The 20,950-nt window shown below is 50.3% G+C and overlaps 1 protein-coding gene across 1 annotated transcript; it reads right to left on the bottom strand.

Moving 5' to 3' along the window:
* Nucleotides 1-9,887: 9,887 nt before the first annotated feature.
* ADIG (adipogenin) lies at nt 9,888-19,485 on the bottom strand. The gene is made up of 3 exons (XM_005895985.2): nt 19,347-19,485; nt 12,793-12,925; nt 9,888-10,273 (listed from the first exon to the last, which is right to left on the bottom strand). The coding sequence occupies exons 1-2, from the start codon at nt 19,471-19,473 to the stop codon at nt 12,807-12,809; spliced, it is 246 nt and encodes an 81-aa protein (XP_005896047.1). The 5' UTR covers nt 19,474-19,485; the 3' UTR covers nt 9,888-10,273; nt 12,793-12,806.
* Between the last annotated feature and the right edge of the window lie 1,465 nt (nt 19,486-20,950).

Below are 20,950 nucleotides of genomic sequence, written 5' to 3'. Positions count from 1 at the left end.
AGACTACCTCATTTCATCCTCCCCACTCTCTGTGGTGTAGCGATAGCACAAGAATCTCTCTCTTGGGCAAGTTACCTGCAATCCCATGGAGTTGGACTGGAGCCCTATCTACCAGCCAGGCCCATGGTGGCCCCGTTTCAGCGCTGCCACTCCGGGGAAGCATTCACCTGAATGCCAGGTGAGACATCTCCTCCTCTGCTCAGGGGTCCTTTACACCATTTGCCGGAGGAACCTCACCCATTGGAGGTCATCCGTCCTCCCACCTCAGAAGCTGGAGGCTGCAAGGGCTTGTTTTAGTCTCTTCCTACTGCCACAACAAAATACCACAGGCTGGGGGCTTAAACAATAGATGTTTACTTTCTCGCAGCCCTGGGGACTAGAAATCCAAGGTCAAGGTGCTAGAAAATTTGGTTTCTGGTGAGAACTATCTTGCTGGCTTGCAAATTATTGCTTCCTCATTATGTCCTCACCTGGCTTTTTCTCTGTGCCCAATGGACAGAGAGAGAGCACTGGTGTCTCTTCTTATAAGGACACCAGTCTTATCGGATCAGGGCCCCACCCTTATGACCTTGGTTAACCTTAATTACCTTCTTAAAACCTGATCTCCAAATACAGTCATCTTGAGAGTTATGGCTTCATCATATGAATTGGGGGTGGGAGTGGGTGGGTGATGCAATTCAGTCCGTAACAGGGCTCCTTAAAAGAAACATGATTCCAGGCCCAGTGAGCCCCAGGCTGCAAAGAGGCCTGAGAGGCTGGGTACCCACTGTGAGTTGTGCTAACCTAGCAGCTGGGCTGGTGTGAGGTCATCAATCACCATGACGCCAGAGGGTGAGGAAAGATGAGGCCTCGGATAGCGCCGAAGACGAATGAGGAAACTGACATGTGATTAAACTGGGCTCCTCCGCTGATGGCTGATGGGCAAAGTCAGTGCAGCCACGCCTGGGCTCCCAGCACCCACCGAGGCATGTGCCCCTCCTCCTGCCAAGGTTAAGGCAGGAGGATCCTCCCTCCAACCACACAGCTCCCTGGCGTCCCAGCCTTGTTAATGAGGGAGTGAGGTGTGCCATGGACCAGCGCAGATGGGGGAGATAATATCATTCATTACCATCGCAGGCCGCCTGGCTTTCGTTGATAATTAATAATAATGACAGCCCTGGATGAGCACTCGCTACAGGTCCTTCAGGTGCGTTTCCTCATTCTCACACGTCACACCAGGGAGATCAGTTAACTCAGGTGGCGAAGACAGCAGTTTCCGGAGGACACCGACAGAGGAGCAGGAAGGGACTCGTGTATCTGTTCATTCAGCAAGCAGATTTTTATTGAGCACCTACTCTGCACCATTATATCCACAAAGGTGGACAAAGCCCCACATGGTCTCTGCTTTCATGAGGCTGCATCCCAGTCAGGGTCTCAGATGAGAAAGAATTAAGTATGATAATTTCGGGTAGTGATAAAAGCTAAGAAGAAAATTAATTAAGGTGGTGAGAAAGAGAAAGAGAGGAAGCATTGATCCCTGGGGTGGGAAGATTCCCTGGAGGAGGGCACGGCAACCCATGTATTCTAGTATTCTTGCCTGGAGAATCCCATGGACAGAGGAGCCTGGCGGTTTACAGTCCATGGGGTCGCAAAGAGTCAGACACAACTGAAGTGCCTCAGCACACACGCAACTTCAAATAAGATGGTCAGAGAAAGCCTCTGGAAGGAAGTGGCATGTGAGCTGAGACCTGGAGTTGAAAGGAGCTGGCTGTGAGAGTAGCTGAAGGGAGAATGTTCTGGGAGGAGAAAACAGTACATGCAGACGTCCCAAAGCAGGAATGAACCTGGTACGTCTGAGGAATGGAAAGGAAGCTTGCGAGGCTGGTAGAGTGGGCGAAGAGGCAGCAGAACAACAGACGGGCCTCACGGCCCAGGGTGAGCGGCTCGGATACTATTGATACTTGAAGTGGTGTGGCATCTCTCTGCAAGGTTTTCAGTAAGAGGGCTTTTTGTAGAGTTGAGCTTTTGTTTTACAAGGGTCACCATGGCTGCTGTACAGGGGACAGACAGGAGGGCAAGGAGAAAGAGTAGTGAAAAGGCATAGAAGGGACTTCCCTGGTGGTCCAGTGGTTAAGGCTCTGCACCTCCACTGCAGAGGGCAGGGGTTCGATCCCTGGTTGGGGAACTTAAGACCACACATGTCACACAGAGTGGCCATTTTTTTTTTTTTTTTTTTAAGCATTGAAGCCACTGAGACTTAGTACCATCATATCACCACCACCATCATTATCACCACCATTATCATCACCATCACCATCGTCAAAAGGATCACAATGACAGAGGCTTGGACCAAGATGATAGCAGGAGCAGAGAAGAGCATCTATATCCCTTTATCTGAGGGCTAGCTCTTCTGACTGGGGCAAACTTTGCCTGTGCTCATGCAAGCTGAGCCCCCACTCCCATGCACTCCCTACAGTGGCTCCCACCCTAGGACTGCTGTACGCCAACACCACTTGTGGACTTAGACCTGCATGGATTTTTGTTCACGACTTTGCCTGTGCTCATGTAGAATTCCTTAAGGAATCCACAGCCACTGGCTCCAGAGAAGGTCGGCTTCAGCTAGCCTGGCCCAGAGACATCAGTTTCACTGGAGGTGCTAAGAGCTGTCACACTAAACAAAAATATCTGCCCCCTCCTTGCCTGAAGCCAGCTCCAGGCAAAACTCCAAACCCCAGGACAGAATCCTTAGATATGCACAAACTGAACCTTGACCTCACAGCAAGGATCTACCTTGTTTCACAGCAGACAGAGGCCTGAGGGAGAGATTCATCCCAGGGTGGACTCTGGCCTTCTCCAGAGGGGCCCGGTGAGTCCTCAAAGTCAAACAGCTCCCAGGGACCTGGGCTCAGACCCATTCCCATCAAAGCACTTACTGATATTCTCTCTGACTTCACAGAGGAAGATGTTGACCGACTTACGAACCTGTTGCTATAAGACAGAGAGAAGCAAGCAGCTAGTTCTTCTAGAGGAAGTAAGACCAACCACTGAGTATGGAGCCCAGGCCTGGAAGGGGCAGTTAGGGGCAAATTCTGAGTCAAGATGGATTATGAATATTGAATGAGTATTATGTTAATTATAATTAGTATAAAATGATCATATAATTATCATATGATAATTATGGCTATCCCAAGTTCAATTCCAAAATCTGTCCCCAATTTGCTGTGCAGCTCTGGGCAAGGCTCTTCCCCTCTGTGAGCCTCAGTTTTCCCATCTGTACAAGAGGAACTGGGCTAGATACTTGCTAAGAACTGACAGTCCAGGAGTCCTTCGTGCCAGTTCTATCAGCGGGCTCCTGAGAGTTCAAGCTGTTTCTTACATCCTGGGGTGACAGTTGCAGATTATCCCCACGGATCCTCTCTCAGCTCGTGGCCTGCTGCCTCAGGGCCTTTGCACCTGCAGTTTTCAGGGCCTGGAAGCCTTGCCTCATTCTCCAGACTACGCCATACTATACTATACTTGATTTACATTCCCATTGTTCCTTATATCTCTTACACAACCCAATATACTTTGTAACTTGATATTTACTCCATGGCTATTTGACTCATGTCTTATCTCTTCCACAGGGCTGTGAACTTGTAGGTCCAGGGCCCCTGTCCTTTTCATTGTGATTCTAGCATTCCACATGGTGCCTGGTCAAGAGTAGGCATTCATTAAATACCTGTCAAATGAATGAATGAATGATGGCTATCATCATTATGATTTGGAGCCAAGAAGTTCTCAAAGAAGGCTGGAGAACCCAGTTCAGATCTCCCCAGAAAGGGAATGGCCCACGCCTGCACAACTCCCCTCAATGGGCTTCAGCTTCAAGGTGCTGACCCCTCCCAGTACCTGCACCCCTTTCCCTACAGGGGAGAGGCTCCTGTAAGGGGTAAGGGGAAGCTGTCCGTGTCCTCTCTGCTTTCTTGACCCTGTGATCCAGGGCTGAAGCACTCTGTGAACCTGCCTGAGGACGTGGGCCACTCTAGTGTGCGGAACAGGGCCACTTCCAGGGGATCTTTGATCGGCCAGGCCACCGGATCTTTGCTACTCAGGGAGTCTGCAGAGAGAGAAAGATTCTTAAACATGAACACACACATGCATGCCTGGAGTTCAAATGTGTGTGTGTAAACACTCATGCACGTCCACTTTCACAAAGACCCACGCTCAAAATACAAGATACACACATACATATCCACACCAGTTATGTGCATGGATCATATCATGGCCACATACACAATGTTCCCCAAAGGGTGCACACACTAACACAGGCACAGAAACATGTGTGCACATGCGTTCATGCTCATACACAACAGGAGTGCGTGCAGGGCACCTGCAGACCCACGCAGACAGGTTCACGTAAACATGTGCACAAGGCCAACTTCTTGGTTCTGGACTCCTCCCTGGAACACTCAGGATTCTTACAAGTCCCTTCCTTTCTCCTGCCCGCTTCTCACCACAATCACTCCACACCCCACTTTCCCAACCCTTGGCAAAGCACACAAGAGCTGCCTAAAAACGGGGCAGACGTGATAGCTGCCAGAAGACCCCGCTGCACCGCACCGTTTCCGCCTTGCTCAGCCGGGTCACCTCGGTAGTTTCTGAGACCCCGCCTCCTCGCTCGCTGCAATGGGCCCGGGGCGCCCCCTTGTGGCCACAATCGGCAGCGCCGTTCCTGGCAGCCTGGTCCCGAGTCCTTGCAGATGCGGAGGATTCAAACTCAGGGCCACCAGGTGCCCTCCCGCTGCCCCTTGCCCCTTTATTCTTCCACCTGGCGGGGGGTGGAGGTGAGTAGGGGGCACTCACCCACTCGGGGCCGTCCGCCGCCTTGTTCTTGTCTGCGTGCGTCTTTCACATCCAGATCTTGAGTCGCCTGTCGCAGGGCTGGGGCTGTCGGCCACTGCTGTCCTTCGGTCTTCACATCTGGGCCATCAAGAAAGGCGACCTGGCCAGAAAGTCTCATCGAGGACGTCAGGCCGCCGGGATGACAGGCAGAGCCTGCGGGGTCAGTGGGGCCTCTTTCCTGTCCCAGTTCCCCAAACACAGCTTGGCAATATCTATTTGTTGAGCTTAGGGCTGAAGCACTAGTTTGATGAGAGGAGGTGGGCCATTTAGCCCCCTAAAGGGGGCCATGGACTAAGAGCAGAGCCCACGCCCACCCTCAGGCTTCCTGGACAGCAATCTCCCCAGCCAGAGACAGGTGGTCTGAACATCAAGATTATTGCAACTTAAAGAAAACCAGGTAACTCAAGTTAGCTCTTTTCTATATATGGGAAGTTCTTTTCAAGAGTCTGGGCTCACTGAAATCATTCCTTTGATACGCACCTCAGCTCTCTGGGGCCAGCATCCTGTGTTTTCACATCTTGCACTTCTTCAAGGCTCAGTATAGGGAGTGGCTGCAGTCTGACGGCTGCTAGATGGCAGGTGTTCTTTCCTTCCTGAGCTCCCTCAGGGCTCACTGGCCCGTCATCTGTGGTGGCTGCAATCGCTGGTGACTGTGACATCCTTGTTTACTGATACGGCAGGAAATACTCCATTTCTGCATGTACTGGTGCCTCAAGATGGGGCCTGGCCACCAGCCCTGTGGGCAGCATCCTCCCCAGCCACGAGCCCTTGCCTCAGGCATAGGTGCCTCCCCGGACCACCTGCCTCTCTGTAGGAGCTGCACAGCTTGTTTGGAGTCTGTGGAGTCCAAATGCTGAAGGTTCCTCCCCAGCCCCGCCACCCTCCCCCGACCCAACTGCAAGCCTGAACTTGCAGCCTTTCAGACTCTGCTGCTGCAGGGAAATAGAACATCTGTTTCTGAACCGAACCTCTGTTTGGTCAGACCCAGTCCACTCAGTAGCAATGGCCTAGGGTGCAGGGGCTGAAATCCTGACTTAGGAAAGCAAGTTTGGAGGCTGAGGATGCAGGACTTTTGGCTGAAGAAGTGATTTCCCAGACTCAAGTGCAAGCCCCAGGATCAAATAAATGGGCTTGGAGCTCAGACCCAAAGCCCCAGGAAGTTATTTCCTAGCTAAGGCTCATTGCCCCAGCAAGTGATTTTTCCAGGCTGAAGCAGAAGTCCACCCTAGGGCCCAAGTTTTTCGCCTCAGGGTCCCTTCCTACTGTCCTCAGGCCAGAAAGGCAAATGGATGGAAATGCTTAAAGGTGTGCGGGTTCTCTCACTTCACAGAACAGCCCCTTAGTGAAGACTGGAGGATTCCCAGGGCCCTGGAGGAGGAAGGCCACTTAGGTGGAGGAGACTAAAAAGCCCCAGAACCAAGTCACACCCGTGTTCAGTTCAGTTCAGTTCAGTTCGGTCGCTCAATCGTGCCCGACTCTTTGCGACCCAATGGACTGCAGCTCGCCAGGCCTCCCTGTCCATCACCAACTCCCAGAGTTTACTCAAACTCATGCCCATTGAGTTGGTGATGCCATCCAACCATCTCATCCTCTGTCGTCTCCTTCTCCTTCTGCCCTCAATCTTTCCCAGCATCAGGGTCTTTTCCAATGAGTCAGCTCTTTGCATCAGGTGGCCAAAGTATTGGAGTTTCAGCTTCAGCATCAGTCCTTCCAATGAATATTCAGGACTGTGACCCCGTTTTGACAGCTAAGCAATGAGGGAAGAGCAGTCGTTTCTTTGGGTGTACTTTCTGAGGAGGTCAGACAAGGGTGCAGAAAAGAAGTCAAATAAAACCCTAACAGTTCCAATGGCATCGCTGTCCTAAAGTCATGTGAGGCAGTGCAGCAACAAATCCCTCATTCCACCAGAAAACAAGAGTGCTCAGCACATCCATAGAATTTGTTCCGAGCATCACTAACAGGTGATTTTGTGTTTGTTTTCAGTGTTTTATTGATGTGCAGTATATGCAGAAAAGTGCACAGATCCTCAGTGGACAGTATGAATAACAATCTCCAGTTGTCATTTTGTTTCCAACGTTTATCGAATTGTTACTACTACATGCCCAGCACCAGACACGTGCAGGCATCATTTAAATAGTCAAGGGTGAGTGCTACTGTCCCCAGTTTACAGATGGGCAGACAGACCCAGGAGTAGATGGCTCACCTACACACATCCAGCTGGCAAGCTGCAGACCCAGGGTTCAAATTCAGGTTGCAAGCCCCAGACACAGTGCTCTCAACTGCTGTGCGCTATGGTTTGTGGATGCCACAGTGAAGGAAGTGATCTGAGCCCATTCTTTCCCCTCCATAAACCCTGCTCTCCTTTCTGAATTCCTGGTCTCACCAGATGGTCGCTTCAAGTGCACTGAGGGCCTGAAATGATTTCTTGTTACTCTTCACATCCAATTTGTTGTTGTTGCTTAGTTGCTAAATCGTGTCTGACCCTTTGCCACCCCATGGACAGGAGCCCACTAGGCTCCTCTTTCCATGAGATTTCCCAGGCAAGAATACTGGTGTGGGTTGCCATTTCCTTCTCCAGGGGATCTTCCCAACCTAGAGATCGAATCTGCATCTCCTGCATTTGGCAGGTGGCTTCTTTACTACTGAGCCACCAGGGAAGCCCTCACATCCGACTAGCCACTAGACAATTTTGTTTCATTAAAAAAATTTTTTTCTTAATTGGAAGATATTTGGTTTAAAATGCTGTGCTGGTTTCTGCCGTACAACAATATGAATCAGTCATAACTATATATATATATCCCCTCCTTCTTGAGCCTCCCACCCACCTCTTATCCTACCCCTCTAGGTCATCACAGAGTGCCAGGCTGAGCTCCCTAAACCTCTAGATAATTCAATCCTTCATACATCTCTTGCATCTCCCCAGTTCCCACCATCCTGGTCCAAGAATCCCTACTCTCCGCCCTGGACCACAGCCTCATCACAGTCTTCCTACATGGCTTCAAGGTACCCTTAAGACCAGACGGGTTCATTTCATGCAGGGTGCTCATTCTTTGAATTGTCCAGTGATGTTCACCAACTTTCTTCCACATAGTAAGTCTGGTAGAGTTGATCTCTGGGTTGTGAATTTTTCAAGTATAGACAACACAGATGAAAACATCTTGAAATAGAATTAATATAGGTTTCCTGAATCCGAGCTGAGGCTGGGCCAGGAGATAGAGAAAAGCACAGCTGTGGGCAATCCCTTCACCTGGGCAAGGTGGGTGAGAGCCAGAGAAATAGGAGACCTGCTGGGCCAAGGAACTGCATTCTAGGTGTGGAGACCAGACCCAAAGACCAGTGGTTCTAAACCCTGACTGTGCACTGGAATCACACAGGAAATCCTTCAAAGTCCTGACGCCGGGGCAAAACTCCAGACCAACGGCACCAAAACCAATGGAGATGGGACGTGGGCATCCGCATAATTGGGAGCTGCCCACTTGATTCCCCTGTGCAGCCAGGGCTGGGGCACTCTGCTGGAGGCATCATTATGCCACGAAGGCTCAGAGAACTGTACAGAAGCTTTCAAGAGTCGGGAGGGAACAGATGGGCTGCATCGAAATTCTCACATAGCACTTCTGGGAGGGAGCGGCCGGCTGCATTTTTCAGGTGACTAGGGGAAATTTCAGTGCTGCCCGTTGACCCCAGAAAAGACAAATGCTCCCAACCAGATCAGGATCCTCCAAGCTCCATTTGAAGTAGCAGAGTGGCTCCCCCTAGCGGATGTTAGAGCACATTTACTATTTGCCATCATTTGAACCCGGGAATGTTAGCAAGTTCAGTGTAGCTTGCCATTATTTGAACATGGGGCGGTCTCACATTTTAAAATCCTCTAGCTCTAATTCCTTTCTAAAAAAAACTAAGAGAGGATTATCCTGGGGTCCTGCCCCTGAGGGACAACAACTTGCCACAGCTGACGGTGGCTGCTCCTTTGACAGGCTTCTCTGCAGGGCTTTCCAGAGAGGTTCTGGGAGTTCCCCAGAGGGTTGGAGCCTTGCTCTGTTCCTTCCTTGGAACACGGTCAAGCCTGCCTGCAGAAGCACGTTCTCCAATATAAAATAAAAAGGTAACAAAAAATCAAGTTGCCCATTTAATGAACCAAAAAAAGTAATTCCGTCTCTAATAACTCAGACTTATTCTCTCTCCTTTGTTTAGAAGCCTTATGGGGATTGGTGGGATATGGGTTGAGAGAGAAAAAGGGGACAAAGGACCACCCAGGTGATCCCATGGGTCTGTCCTAATCTCCAGCCCATCAACCCTGCTGCCTCCGTGTAGCCAGCGGGGGTGCAGAGACAGGGGGGTTCTGGAAAGGTCAGAGCTCTGTGTCTCCTCCATGTTCTCTTCCAACACCCCATCCTGGAGAACTGGCACCGCGGAGCAGGGCTGGCACTAGAGTCAGGGCTGAGGTTCCCTTCCAGCCCCACTGGTGTGACTCTGAGCAAGGTGATTGACAACTCCATGCCTCAGTTTCCCCATCTGTCAACCAGGGATAACCAGAGACCCTACCTCACTGCATGCTTCTGAGGGTTAAAAACCATCGTGTGTATAAAAACAACGCCTGGGAAAGCACCGGGTACGCAGTAAGCATTCACTAACCGGGAGCTCTTCTTTTTGTGATAGTTATTAAATGAATATTTGTTATTAAAATCAACCTGAAGACTAATCAAGGAGTGAGACTGAGGGAATTCCTGGGTGGTCCAGTGGCTGGGACTCAATGCTTTCACTGCCGAGGGCCCAGATTCACTTCCTGGTTGGAGGACTAAGATCACAGGTCATGTGGGTGGCGTGGCCAAAAAAAAAAAAAAAAGATGAGTGAATTTGTGCTTGAAATGAGAGAACAGAAGTTCAGAGCATGATCTGCCAGCCCTTTGGACAGATGGGAACAGATCCCCAAAGGTCAGGATGGCACGAGTCGGTGCCAGGACGACCCCTGGTGCCAGGGCTGCCCCCGACCCAAAGCTTGTCAAATGAGTGGACTTGATCAGGCCCAGCAGGTTTATCAGGGTCTCCTGAGCACAGGAACCCTCTTTGTTTCTTTAATACGGACCCACGCCCTCCGACCCAGCCCTGCCCTCGCAGACCTCTGAGCTCAGCTGGCCAGCTTCTCCCTGGGGGCCCGCTTATGCTGTCTTCACAGTGTAAGAGGAGCTCTGGCTCCTCCCTGGGGGGCTGGGGAGGTCGTCTGTAACAGAGAAGAGCCGGGTCTCTGGAGGCGTTCGTGTGTCCATCAGTGGAGGAGCCAAACTGGGCTCACAGGGGAGCACCTCACTCGCCAAAGTCCTCTCCCCTCCCTGGAGAGTCTCCCATCGCCGTTGGCCATGGCCACGGCCCCACTGACGCCAGGAAAACCAGGCTCGGAAGTAGTGAAACGCTGAATCTAGGGTGACAGGGAGATGAAAGAGTAAGTGAGGGGTGGGAAGGGAGAATGGGACGTGGGTGGGCAGGAGGTTCAAGAGGGAGGGGACATACGTATACTTAGGGTTGATTCACATTGTTGTACGGCAGAAACCAACACCGCATTATAAAACAATTATCCTCCAATTAAACATTAAAAGAAAAAAAAAAAGAATGGGACAGGATTCTAGGGTAGAGACCAAAAATCTCCTTCTCTCTCCCCATTAATAGTACAACAACATACACTACCATGTGTGAGATAGGTTAGCTAGTGGGAAGCTGCTGTCTAACAGAGGGAGCTCAGCTTGGTGTTCTGTGATGACCCGGGGGGTGGGATGGGATGCGAAGCCTCAAGAGGGAGGGGATATGTGTACACACAGAGCTGATGCACTTGGTGTACAGCTGAAACTAACACAACAGTGTAAAGCAACTATACTCCAACAATAATTGTACACAAACAGGTCAGGCTACATGATTTGTGGCACCCATTAAAAAAATGAACATGCGGGGCCCCTTGTTCAAAAATTAAGAATTTCAAAGGACTTCCCTGGTGGTCCAGTGGTTAGGATTTCATGATTGCACTGCCTAGGACTGGGGTTGAATCCCCGGTTGGGGAACTAAGATCCCACAAGCCACATGGCGTGGCCAAAATAAATTGAGAATTTCAAGATGAGGACAGCAGAAGGTTAAACAAAGCACGAGGCTCTCCCGAACAGGCACCCTTGTGGGACTACACAGGTGACCACTGTGAAGCTGGCCCTGGACACAAAACTTTGAGTGCGCATCCAGGTGTGTGGTTTTCTGGGAAAAGGGCCCTCAACTGTCAAGGTCATGACCTGACAAGGTTAAGAATCAGCATCTCTGAGGTTGAGTGAAGGTCCCTGCTTCTTGCCACCGCCTCTTTTCTCCATGTGAGATACACGGGCTGACCTGGGGGTGGCCCTGGGGACAGAGAGGAGAGGACGTGTAAGAGATGGCGTTTAGGATGTTGCTGATGGACTGGACGTGGGTAGGAGGAAAAGAAAGGCATGAAGCCTGACTCTTGGGCTTGCAGCTCAGGCAGCTAGACCAACCAATGGCAGTGCTCTTTGTGGGTATGGGGACCAGCAGGGAAAAGACTGGATGCTGTGCTTTGCTTCGTGGGATAGCAAAGGGAGGGAAGAATCTCATTTTAGCCATGAGAAGGCTTCGAGTGGACAGATAACAGAGCTCAGAGGGAGATTAGAGCGAGAGAGATTTGGAGTCACTGGCACAGAAGTGGCATTTAATCCCATTGGGATGTCCTAGGTGTCCCCTGCTCAGCGAGGGTAGAACTCTGATCCTCGGGCAGATTAGTTAACTGCACTGCCACTCCGCATTCCCTCATTTAGAACTCTGTAATGAGCTTGCGAGTGCCTAGCAAGGGTCCTGCTGCGAAGTCGCTTCAGTCATGTCCGACTCTGTGCGACCCCAGAGACGGCAGCCCACCAGGCTCCTCTGTCCCTGGGATTCTCCAGGCAAGAACACTGGAGTGGGTTGCCATTTCCTTCTCCAATGCATGAAAGTGAAAGGGAAGTCGCTCAGTCGTGTCCAACTCTTAGCGACCCCATGGACCGCAGCCTACCAGGCTCCTCCGTCCACGGGATTTCCCAGGCAAGAGTACTGGAGTGGGGTGCCATTGCCTTCTCCGTAGCAAAGGTCTTAGCACTTCTTAAAAACCCAGTGACTATCAGCCATTATTATTACTATTACTATATTTTTTAAAGTTTTTTTTTTTTTTAATGTGGACCATTTTAAAATTTGTCACAATGTTGCTTCTGTTTAATGTTTTGGATTTTTGGACACAGAGGCATCTGGGATCTTAGTTCCCTGACTAGGGATTGAACCCAAACCCGCTGCACTGGAAAGCAAAGTCTTAACCACTGGACCACCAGGGAAGTCCCGTTATTACTATTACTACTGTTATGATGTCATTCGCCTTCCTTTTACAAATATCTACGGAGCCCCCATTGTGTCAGGCATTGCTGTGGGTGCTTAGGAAGAGAGATGTCAGTTATCGAGCATGTCAGGGATGTTAAGTGCCATGGCAAAAGAAATTTTATAGCAAAGTAAGTGAGGGGGACAGATAATAATATTAAGGAGGTTGGCTGGGGGGCCCTACTGAAAAAGTGACATTTGAGCAGGATCTCCGAGGTGAGGGATGTCTGGAGGAGAAGGTTCCAGGCAGAGGGAAGAGCCAGTGCAAAGACTCTAAGGAGAGTGGTGGCAGGTGAGGTCACAGAGATAAAAGGCAGGGGGACCTTTGTAAAGAAACCCTTATGAGAAGGGTGATTGGTTCTTTGACCTGCAAAACCAGGTCTCCCACACAACAAGGCAGAAGGTTCTTTGATGGCAGAGACCTCAAGCTTTCCAGCACAGTGGAGGGTGCAGACTTCTAGGATGGCAGCCGCCCTAGGCTTTGGCTGAGGCTTCAGAAGCGCTGAGGCTTCTGGTTCCAGCTCTCCAACCCTCAGAGGGCCTCACCAGGCAGAATAGGCTCAGCAGCAGGGCCTCTCCTCCTCTTGGCTGTGGAGCATCTCCTCCTGGCAAAACTCGTCAGGGTTTTTGCTCCAGGGCTCCCAATCGAGGCATACATCTGAGTCATTTTCCTCTGAATCTGTGGGAGGACAAGACAAGGCCACTTGGGTGGTCACTTCTTATCTCCTATTCCTGATGCTGAAGGAGCCCCCTGCCGGATACCGGCATCCTTGCAGCCTTATCTGAGGCCAGGGGGCCAAGGCAGAATCATGACACGTGAGACAGCCCTCCCAGGAAGACTTCAAGGCCTTGAATGGTGGCCAGAGACCAAGAAAGAAGGCTGGTCCGTGAAATACCAACCTTCTAGAAGAGGGAGGACCCTGGGACATCCCTGGTGGGATAGTGGATAAGAACCTGCCTTCTAGTGCAGCAGACACGGGTTTGATCCGTGATCTGGGAAGATCCTGCATGCCATGGGGCAACTAAGCCCATGTGCCATCACTCTTGGGCCCGAGTTCTAGAGCCTCGGAGCTGCAACTACTGAACCGGCATGCTGTAACTACCAAAGCCTGCAAGTCCTAGAGGACTGTGATGAGAAGCCCATGCACTGCAATGAAGTGTAGCCCCCACTTGCCTCAACCAGAGAGTGCCTGAGCAGCAACGAAGACCCAGTGCAGCCATACATATATACATAAATATATTTTTTTTAAGTGGAGGAAGGACCCTAGAGGTGAAGAAATGACCTACCTGCATTGAGCATGGTCCAGGAGGGGACACTGAAGAGACATAAGCCCGCCCACCCACCTGCTCATCCATTGGTCCACCGGTTCATTCATTAACAAAAATCTGAGTATATGTGTCCAGTGGTTTTTCTCACAGCACTGTTCTTTGGTGAAGCACACACACACTAAAATACCCTGGACACCACGTGTGTGTCCATGATGAGAGGTCTGGGTGAGGAAGTGTGGCACACTCACACCACAGAACCCCTCCATCCTGTGGCATGTCATGAGGCTGTTACATGTCAGATCTGTATCTTTCTGCCTGCAGGATGTCCGTGGTGTATTATTGGGTCGGCCAACATCCTTCCCCAAGTGAACTTTTCGGCCAACCCAATCAATGGCACTGCAGAGAAGTATATGATAGAATCCCTTTAATTTTAGAAAACTTATGAATTTTTGCCTAACTAAAAAAATTATGACATTTTGATTCCACTTGTTTGATTTAGTATGAATAGAATGCTAGATTTCTAATTTAAGAAATAGATATGCAACAGGTAAAAAGGTTTACTGTATAGCACAGGGAGCTACAGTTGGTATCTTGTAACAACCTATAATAGAAAATAATCTGAAAAATAATATACATATACATATTCAAGTTATACATATACTCATATATATTATTTGTGTATATGTATAATTGAATCACCTTGCTGTGTACCTGAAACATTGTAAGTCAATTATACTTCAATAAAATATATATATTAAGAAAAAAAGAATCCCTTTTTAAAAAATCCAAAGAACACACCTCCCATTTTTTAAAAAATGGGATTATTTTGTATTATTATGTTTTGTATTATTTGGATAATTACGTATTACTAAATGGGCACATGAGCTTGCCAACATGGCTTATCTCAGAAAAGCAAGTTGAGAAAAGAAGGCAAATGGGAGAGATTATTATTTTTCTTGGTATACTCAAGGTGATTCACCGGTTGCAGAGAAGTAAAGGAGGCTGAAAACAGCCCCTCAAATGCATATCAAGAAAAGGCCAAGCCTTGATTTCCTCCTTTGTAAAATGGGCATCATAATAACTCCTGGTATGGTGAGGGTTCACTGAGAAGTAAGACATGTTAAACAGGCTTTCAGTGCAGTTACTGTGATTTAAAATCAGTGCGATGGACTTCCCTGGTGGCCTAGTGGTTGAGAGTCTGCCTGCCAATGCAGGGGACACGGGTTCAACCTCTGCTTTGGGAAGACCCCACATGCCACATGACAACTGAGCCTGTGCACCACAAGAGAACCCACCGCAATGAGAAGCCTGCTCACCGCAGCTAGAGAGTAACCCCCGCTCCCTGTAGCTAGAGAAAGCCCGCATACAGCAACAAAGACCTCGTACAGCCAAAAATAAATAAATAAATCTTTTTTAAAAAGAACTGAGATCATTAAAAAAAAAAAAAAAAATCAGTGTGATGAAGTGACTTTTCCTCCCAAGAGACAGTGACTGTTTTTTGAACACATCCTCTGTGCTTTTTTTTTTTTTGAAAGATAATTGCTTTACAGAATTTTGTTGCTTTCTGTCAAAGCGCAACATGAATCAGCCATAGATAGTACTCTTGCCTGGAAAATCCCATGGACGGAGGAGTATGGTGTGCTGCAGTCCATGGGGTTGCTAGGAGTCGGACACGACTGAGCGACTTCACTTTCATTTTCACTTTCATGCATTGGAGAAGGAAATGGCAACCCACGCCAATGTTCTTGCCTGGAGAATCCCAGGGACGGGGGAGCCTGGTGGGCTGCCGTCTATGGGGTCGCACAGAGTCGGACACGACTGACGCAACTTAGCAGCAGCAGCACACATATATCCCCTCCCTTTTGAACCTCCCTCCCATCTCCCTCCCCACCCCACCCCTCTAGGTTGATACAGAGCCCCTGTTTGAGTTTCCTGAGCCATACGGCAAATTCCCATTGGCTATCTCTTCTACACATGGTAATGTAAGTTTCCGTGTTCCTCTTTCCTTTGTGCTGTGTTTTACATCACTTTCTCATTTGATCCTCTTAACAACTTCATGAAGGCAATTATCAGTGTTATTCATCTTTTGCAAGGAAGGAAGCTTGGAAAGGTGAAACCAGGCTCCCACCAGGTGCTGGTAGCTTGGGACTCAAAGGCAGGTTCCACAGTCTGGTGCAGTTCCATCCGGGGCCCTTGTTCGAAGGCAGAGTTCAGAGGCTACATCCTGCTTCCCCATGTCAGGCTAGGGACTGGCATCACTCCCCTTCCCTCCTCTTCAGGGCTCAGCTGCCATGACCTTTTCTTTTTCTTGCCTCTGCTCTCCTCTCACCAGGCAGCTCCCTCCTCCTATCCACTTGCTCCCAGCTGCACTTGGAAAAGCGCCTCCACCCTCATGGGATGCATGGGTGCTGAGCCCTCTGCCTTCTGGGCTCTGAAACTGCCCCGCTAAGCCGGGCCAAGCAGGGGCGGGGAGAGGGGAATCAGAACTCCTCTTGCCTGCTGTTCATACTGGATTCCAGACCAGACTGATTCCAACAAAGAAATCCAGGGCAGACTAGAAACCCCTGGACAGGGTGCCTGGAGTCCCAGCCCAGCAAACCCTGGCAGACCCAGACCCTGGGTTTGAGCCAATTCTCAGCACAAGGACAGAACAGACCCAGTAATACTGAGAATTCCAAGAAGACAGGGGCCCTCAGGAGGGCTGCTTGCCTCGCTTTAAAGACAGTTTCTCTTCATGGCAAAATTAACAAAAGGATGTCTTTCAAACTGCCACGTGAGATGTCGGTGGGTGAATGCCCGTCAGAGAAGGGGTCAAACGGGGCAGGTTGTGGATGGCTTAGAGCTGAGCCTCCGGGGAGAATGAATTGCTGGAGGAGGTTATTGCCTTGGACCTCAGGGACGGTGTCCCACCTTCCAGAAGAGTCACCCAAAGCCATGCCTGCTTGTCCTCTAACCTTGACACTGCCTGGATTACTTCTCAGCCCTCGAGCACCTGCTAGGTGCCCTGTGTATCCGTGTACCCTCCCCTTGACATGCATCTTTCCACAGGCCTAAAGGTAAGGGAGATGGGGGTGGCTCAGATGGTAAAGAGTCTGCCTGCAGTGTGGGAGACCCGGGTTCAATCCCTGGGTTGGGAAGATCCCCTGGAGCAGGAAATGGTGACCCACTCCAGTATCTTGCCTGGAAAATCCTATGGATGGAGAAGCCTGACAGGCTACAGTCCATGGGGTTGCAAAGAGTTGGACACGACTGAGCAACTAACACACACACACAAAGGGAAGGGATCATTATCATCTCCATTTTGTAGGGGAGAAAACTAAGGCTCAGAAAGGACTTGTCCCAAGTCACACAGCTGGTAGGCGGCAGAGCCCACATGGGAACCAGAGGGCACTCTCAAGGGTTTCACAGGTGTGTAGCCTTGGGCAGGTTACTTCTCTCCCAACTTTACTTTCCTCAGTTGTACAGTAAGGATTATTTCACAGGGTTATCCTGGGGATTAAATGAAATAACACACATCGAGTGTTGAGCATCAGGCCCCAGTACAGTTTTCATAAAAGCTATTGTTATAATTAAGGGCAAGGGAGAGGACTTCCCTGGTGGTCCACTGGTTAACACTCTGCACTTCCAGCGCAGGCGGTGCAGGTTCGATCCCTAGTCGGTGAACTAAGATCCTACATGCTGTGTGGCATGGCCAAAAAAAAAAGCGGGTGGTTGGGGGCGGGGAGGGGGTAGGGGAGAGGCTGAAACCTGGGCCCACCTCCCCTAGGCTCGAGAGAGATGTGCTTCTATAGCCACTACCCAGACAAGGGCTCCGCCTTCTACCTGACACCATGACACCAGCCCTCAGCCTGCGGTCCAGCCTGGGAATCGAAAGAGAACACACTTAAGACATTTTCTGGAAGCCCTCGCCAGGAACTCCCAACTGCACAATTCCCCGCCCCCACATTGGAGATCATGGGACAAGTTGGCGGTGAGCTGCTCGGCCGGTCTGAACGCCATCTGAGCAGAGCTGGCAGCACACCCAGCGCCCTCCCTGCCCAGCTGGTCAAAGGTGATGGGGCAGCGGAGCAGGAGGTGGGGGGGTCAAGCGGTCCCTGGGTGAGGGGAGTGGCTGCGGGGGGCGGGCGGGACCCTCGGGGTGCAGAGTGTCATTCCTGACGTCCCTGCCCGCTGGCCCACCGCCCCCAGCCTCCCTCAGGCCAGCTTCGCCCTGTCTCCTGCTCCTCTGGGTGGTTAGCTGAGTTCAGGACACATGTCAGCCGGCTTCTGGGTCCCACAGAAACCCACATCCTCCCTGCGGCGCGATGTGAGCTGGAAACCGTGTGAGTGTTCTCTATGTGCGCATGCGCGTGCCGTCAGGTCCAACTCTGCGACCCCATGGACTGTATGTAGCCCTCCAGGCTCTTCTGTGCATGGGACTTTCCAAGCAAGAATACTGGAGTGGGGTGCCATTTCCTACTCCAGTGAGTGGTCTCCGAGTACCTGCTAAATGCCTAAGGTGCCCGCTTAGGCATTGTTGTGCTTGATGGGCGCAACAACCGCTGTGCCCATCCAGCTGGTTGTTTGAAAAAGCACCAGGCTGAGGGCTGAGAGGGGCTGAAAGCCAGCCCAGGCTCTCTACTCCTGGAGCCTTGTGCCCTGGCTGCACCCACAGCAGGGACAGCACTTACTACTTCATCAGCCCAGAGGGGGCCACCTCTTGCCAGTTTGTAACCAAAGACTTATGTGCTAGTGGTGGCCCTGAAGGGACACCTTGTTTTCTTTTTGTACTTGCTTATGTATTATAAAGATTCAATTCCTCCTAAATTACTGATTGGTTGCAAAAACAAAAAGCGTTCACTATCATGCTGACACATACATTTTACATTTGATACAATATTTCATACAAAAAGTATAGTTCTGTTATTCTGTTTATATGTTTATAAATATAAAAATAAAATATACTTTACATATACATTTTGATATTAATAGCTCTTATTACCAGTGGCACATAACTAGTGCTTGCTCAGAAATCATGAATTTTGTATACACAACAACCAAGTCCATTTCTGTTCCAGGTTTATTTTACCATAAATATTTATATTGTAGTGCAAAAGCAAATTGTTTTATCTTCTATCTGCTGCTGCTGCTGCTAAGTCGCTTCAGTCGTGTCCGACTCTGTGCGACCCCATAGACGGCAGCCCACCAGGCTCCACCGTCCCTGGGACTCTCCAGGCAAGAACACTGGAGTGGGTTGCCATTTCCTTCTCCAATCTTCTATCTAGAATACCTTAATCAAATTTGCAATCGCACTCACAATAATTTCATACAGACCAAAGACCTTCTGTGCTAGTGGTGGCCCTGAAGGGACGGACATGCACACATACATGTTGTTTCCCAGCACATACGTGTTGTTTCCCAAACTCAAGATTCACTCTGGGACTCCAGGTTCAGAAACTCTAAACTAGCAAGTCAGTCCTTTCTCTTGCGGACGACCGTCTGTTAACACAGAGCCAGCAGTTAAAACACCTGAAGAAGTGAAGTGAAGTCACTCAGTCGTGTCTGACTCTTTGCGACCCCATGGACTGTAGCCTACCAGGCTTCTCTGTCCATGGGATTTTCCAGGCAATAGTCTTGGAGTGGATTGCCATTTCCTTCTCCAGGGGATCTTCCAAACCCAGGGAGCAAACCCGGGTCTCCCGCATTGTAGACAGACGCTTTACCGTCTGAACCACCAGGGAAATCCCTAAAACACCTGAAGGAAACCCTTTTCTTGACAGTTGTTTCAGGAACCCCACCCTGTTCCATGCCCTGCCCAGCTCCAGGACTAGGGCCCGGCCTGGGCAGCTCACCTTGGCTGAGTAAGAAGCGTAGCCAGATGATCAGCAAGAACAACAGCAAGGCCACGGGCAGACAGAGCCAGAACACCAGGAAAGAAAATGTCAGCTCGTTCACCAGTGGCACCAGAGGGTACTTCATGGTGCGTGTGTGGCTAGGCCGGGCCGGCCGGGGCTGCCCTGGGGACCTGGCGGGCTGGGCCACGCTCTGCTCTCAGCCCAATTGTGACTGAGCCAGTGACGTAACAAGGAAGCCACAATGTCCTTCAGGCCAAGAGAAAGCTGTTCTGGACGAGTGGGCAGAAGTGGGTAGTGGGACAGTTTGAGAACAAAAGCCCAGGCTCCCAGGCAGGGACGAGTAGACGAGTGGGCAGAAGTGGGTAGTGGGACAGTTTGAGAACAAAAGCCCAGGCTCCCAAGCAGGCCAGCCTGGGCTTAATTCCCTTTAAGATGCTGTGGGATCACAATCCTCTTGCTTGCTCAGAAATCATGAATTTTATATATACGACAACCAATTCCAAGTGCATTTCTGCACTTGGTATTTCCTTACTCCCCAATCCTCTTGCAGGATGGAAATCCTTAGCACGCCAAGCTGCTAAGTTAGAAAAAATGGATACAAATTGTTCCCAGGTGGGTGTTCACTTATCTGAGGTCACAGACTCCTCCTGGAGCCAGCCAGTCCCTCAGTAAATGACTATTATTTAATCTGGAAACTTCTGTATCTCTCCTTATTAGGGTTTTTGGTGAAGAGCTTCTAAGACTTTAACCTTGTTCTTTTATCTCTCATTCTTTCATTTGTAAAGTAGTCAGGAAAGCTCCACGAGTCAGGCCCCTCCACAGGAAGGAGGCCCCAGGCTTCCCAGTGCAGGAGAGCACCTAAGTTGGAAGGCGGCTCTGGCCAGGTTCGGAGCCTGATGGGTGCGGGAAGTCCTCTCAGAGTGGCTGCTGCTCGTGGAGGGGAGGAAGGGAGAAGCGTGGTATCCTCCAAGAGGGTGCTTAGCCCACCTGCCTCAACCACTGCCAGCAGATGGGGGTGGGGGGAGGGGACCTAGGAAACAGGCCGACTGGCACGGTTCACCCTGCTCGGCAGAGTCAGAACCTCTGGGGGTGATGCTTGGACTCCACACATCAATGGGCAACCAGTCTGATGCCGACTTGATTTTGAGACCATGGCATCAAGAGAAGCACAGGCTGGAAAGTCAGGCAGACCCAGTTCCAGGCTGGGGAAGCAGCTGCAGGAAGCGGGTGGTAGACTTAGGAGAGACATGGAGTGGACGGACCTCCTTAGAAGACACTGGCCAAAGGAGAAGGGCAAAGGGGGACACCACTGTAAAAATGGGGCAGGTGTTAGGGAGATTAAAATGGAGAAAGTCTTACTCAGGCTTCAGAAGCAGGAGAGCAGGCCTCTGACTTACCTGGACACTGCCTGGATTCCACGCCTGCTTTCAAGCACAGCAAGTCAGGCAGCACGTTAGATAAGAAAGGGAATGGGCCTTGGAATTCTTGAGCCCCTGGAGGTCTGGCCAATCCCCAGGGTCTAACGGAATCCTATGACTCACACAGTGAAATGAAAAGCATTGTAAAACCAGAGCTGCATTTTTGCCTGTAAACTGATGGTG

This window comes from Bos mutus, chromosome 13 (genome assembly GCF_027580195.1).
Source record: "Bos mutus isolate GX-2022 chromosome 13, NWIPB_WYAK_1.1, whole genome shotgun sequence".
Lineage (NCBI taxonomy): Eukaryota > Metazoa > Chordata > Mammalia > Artiodactyla > Bovidae > Bos > Bos mutus.
This window is presented reverse-complemented; position numbering and strand designations above follow the sequence as displayed.

Excerpts from the sequence above, each read along its gene's own strand:
- ADIG (XM_005895985.2), bottom strand. The coding sequence starts at position 19,473 with ATGAAGTACCCTCTGGTGCCACTGGTGAACGAGCTGACATTTTCTTTC. Across the intron at positions 12,926-19,346 it reads ACGCTTCTTACTCAGCCAAG|ATTCAGAGGAAAATGACTCA; the intron begins GTGAGCTGCCCA and ends GTCCTCCCACAG.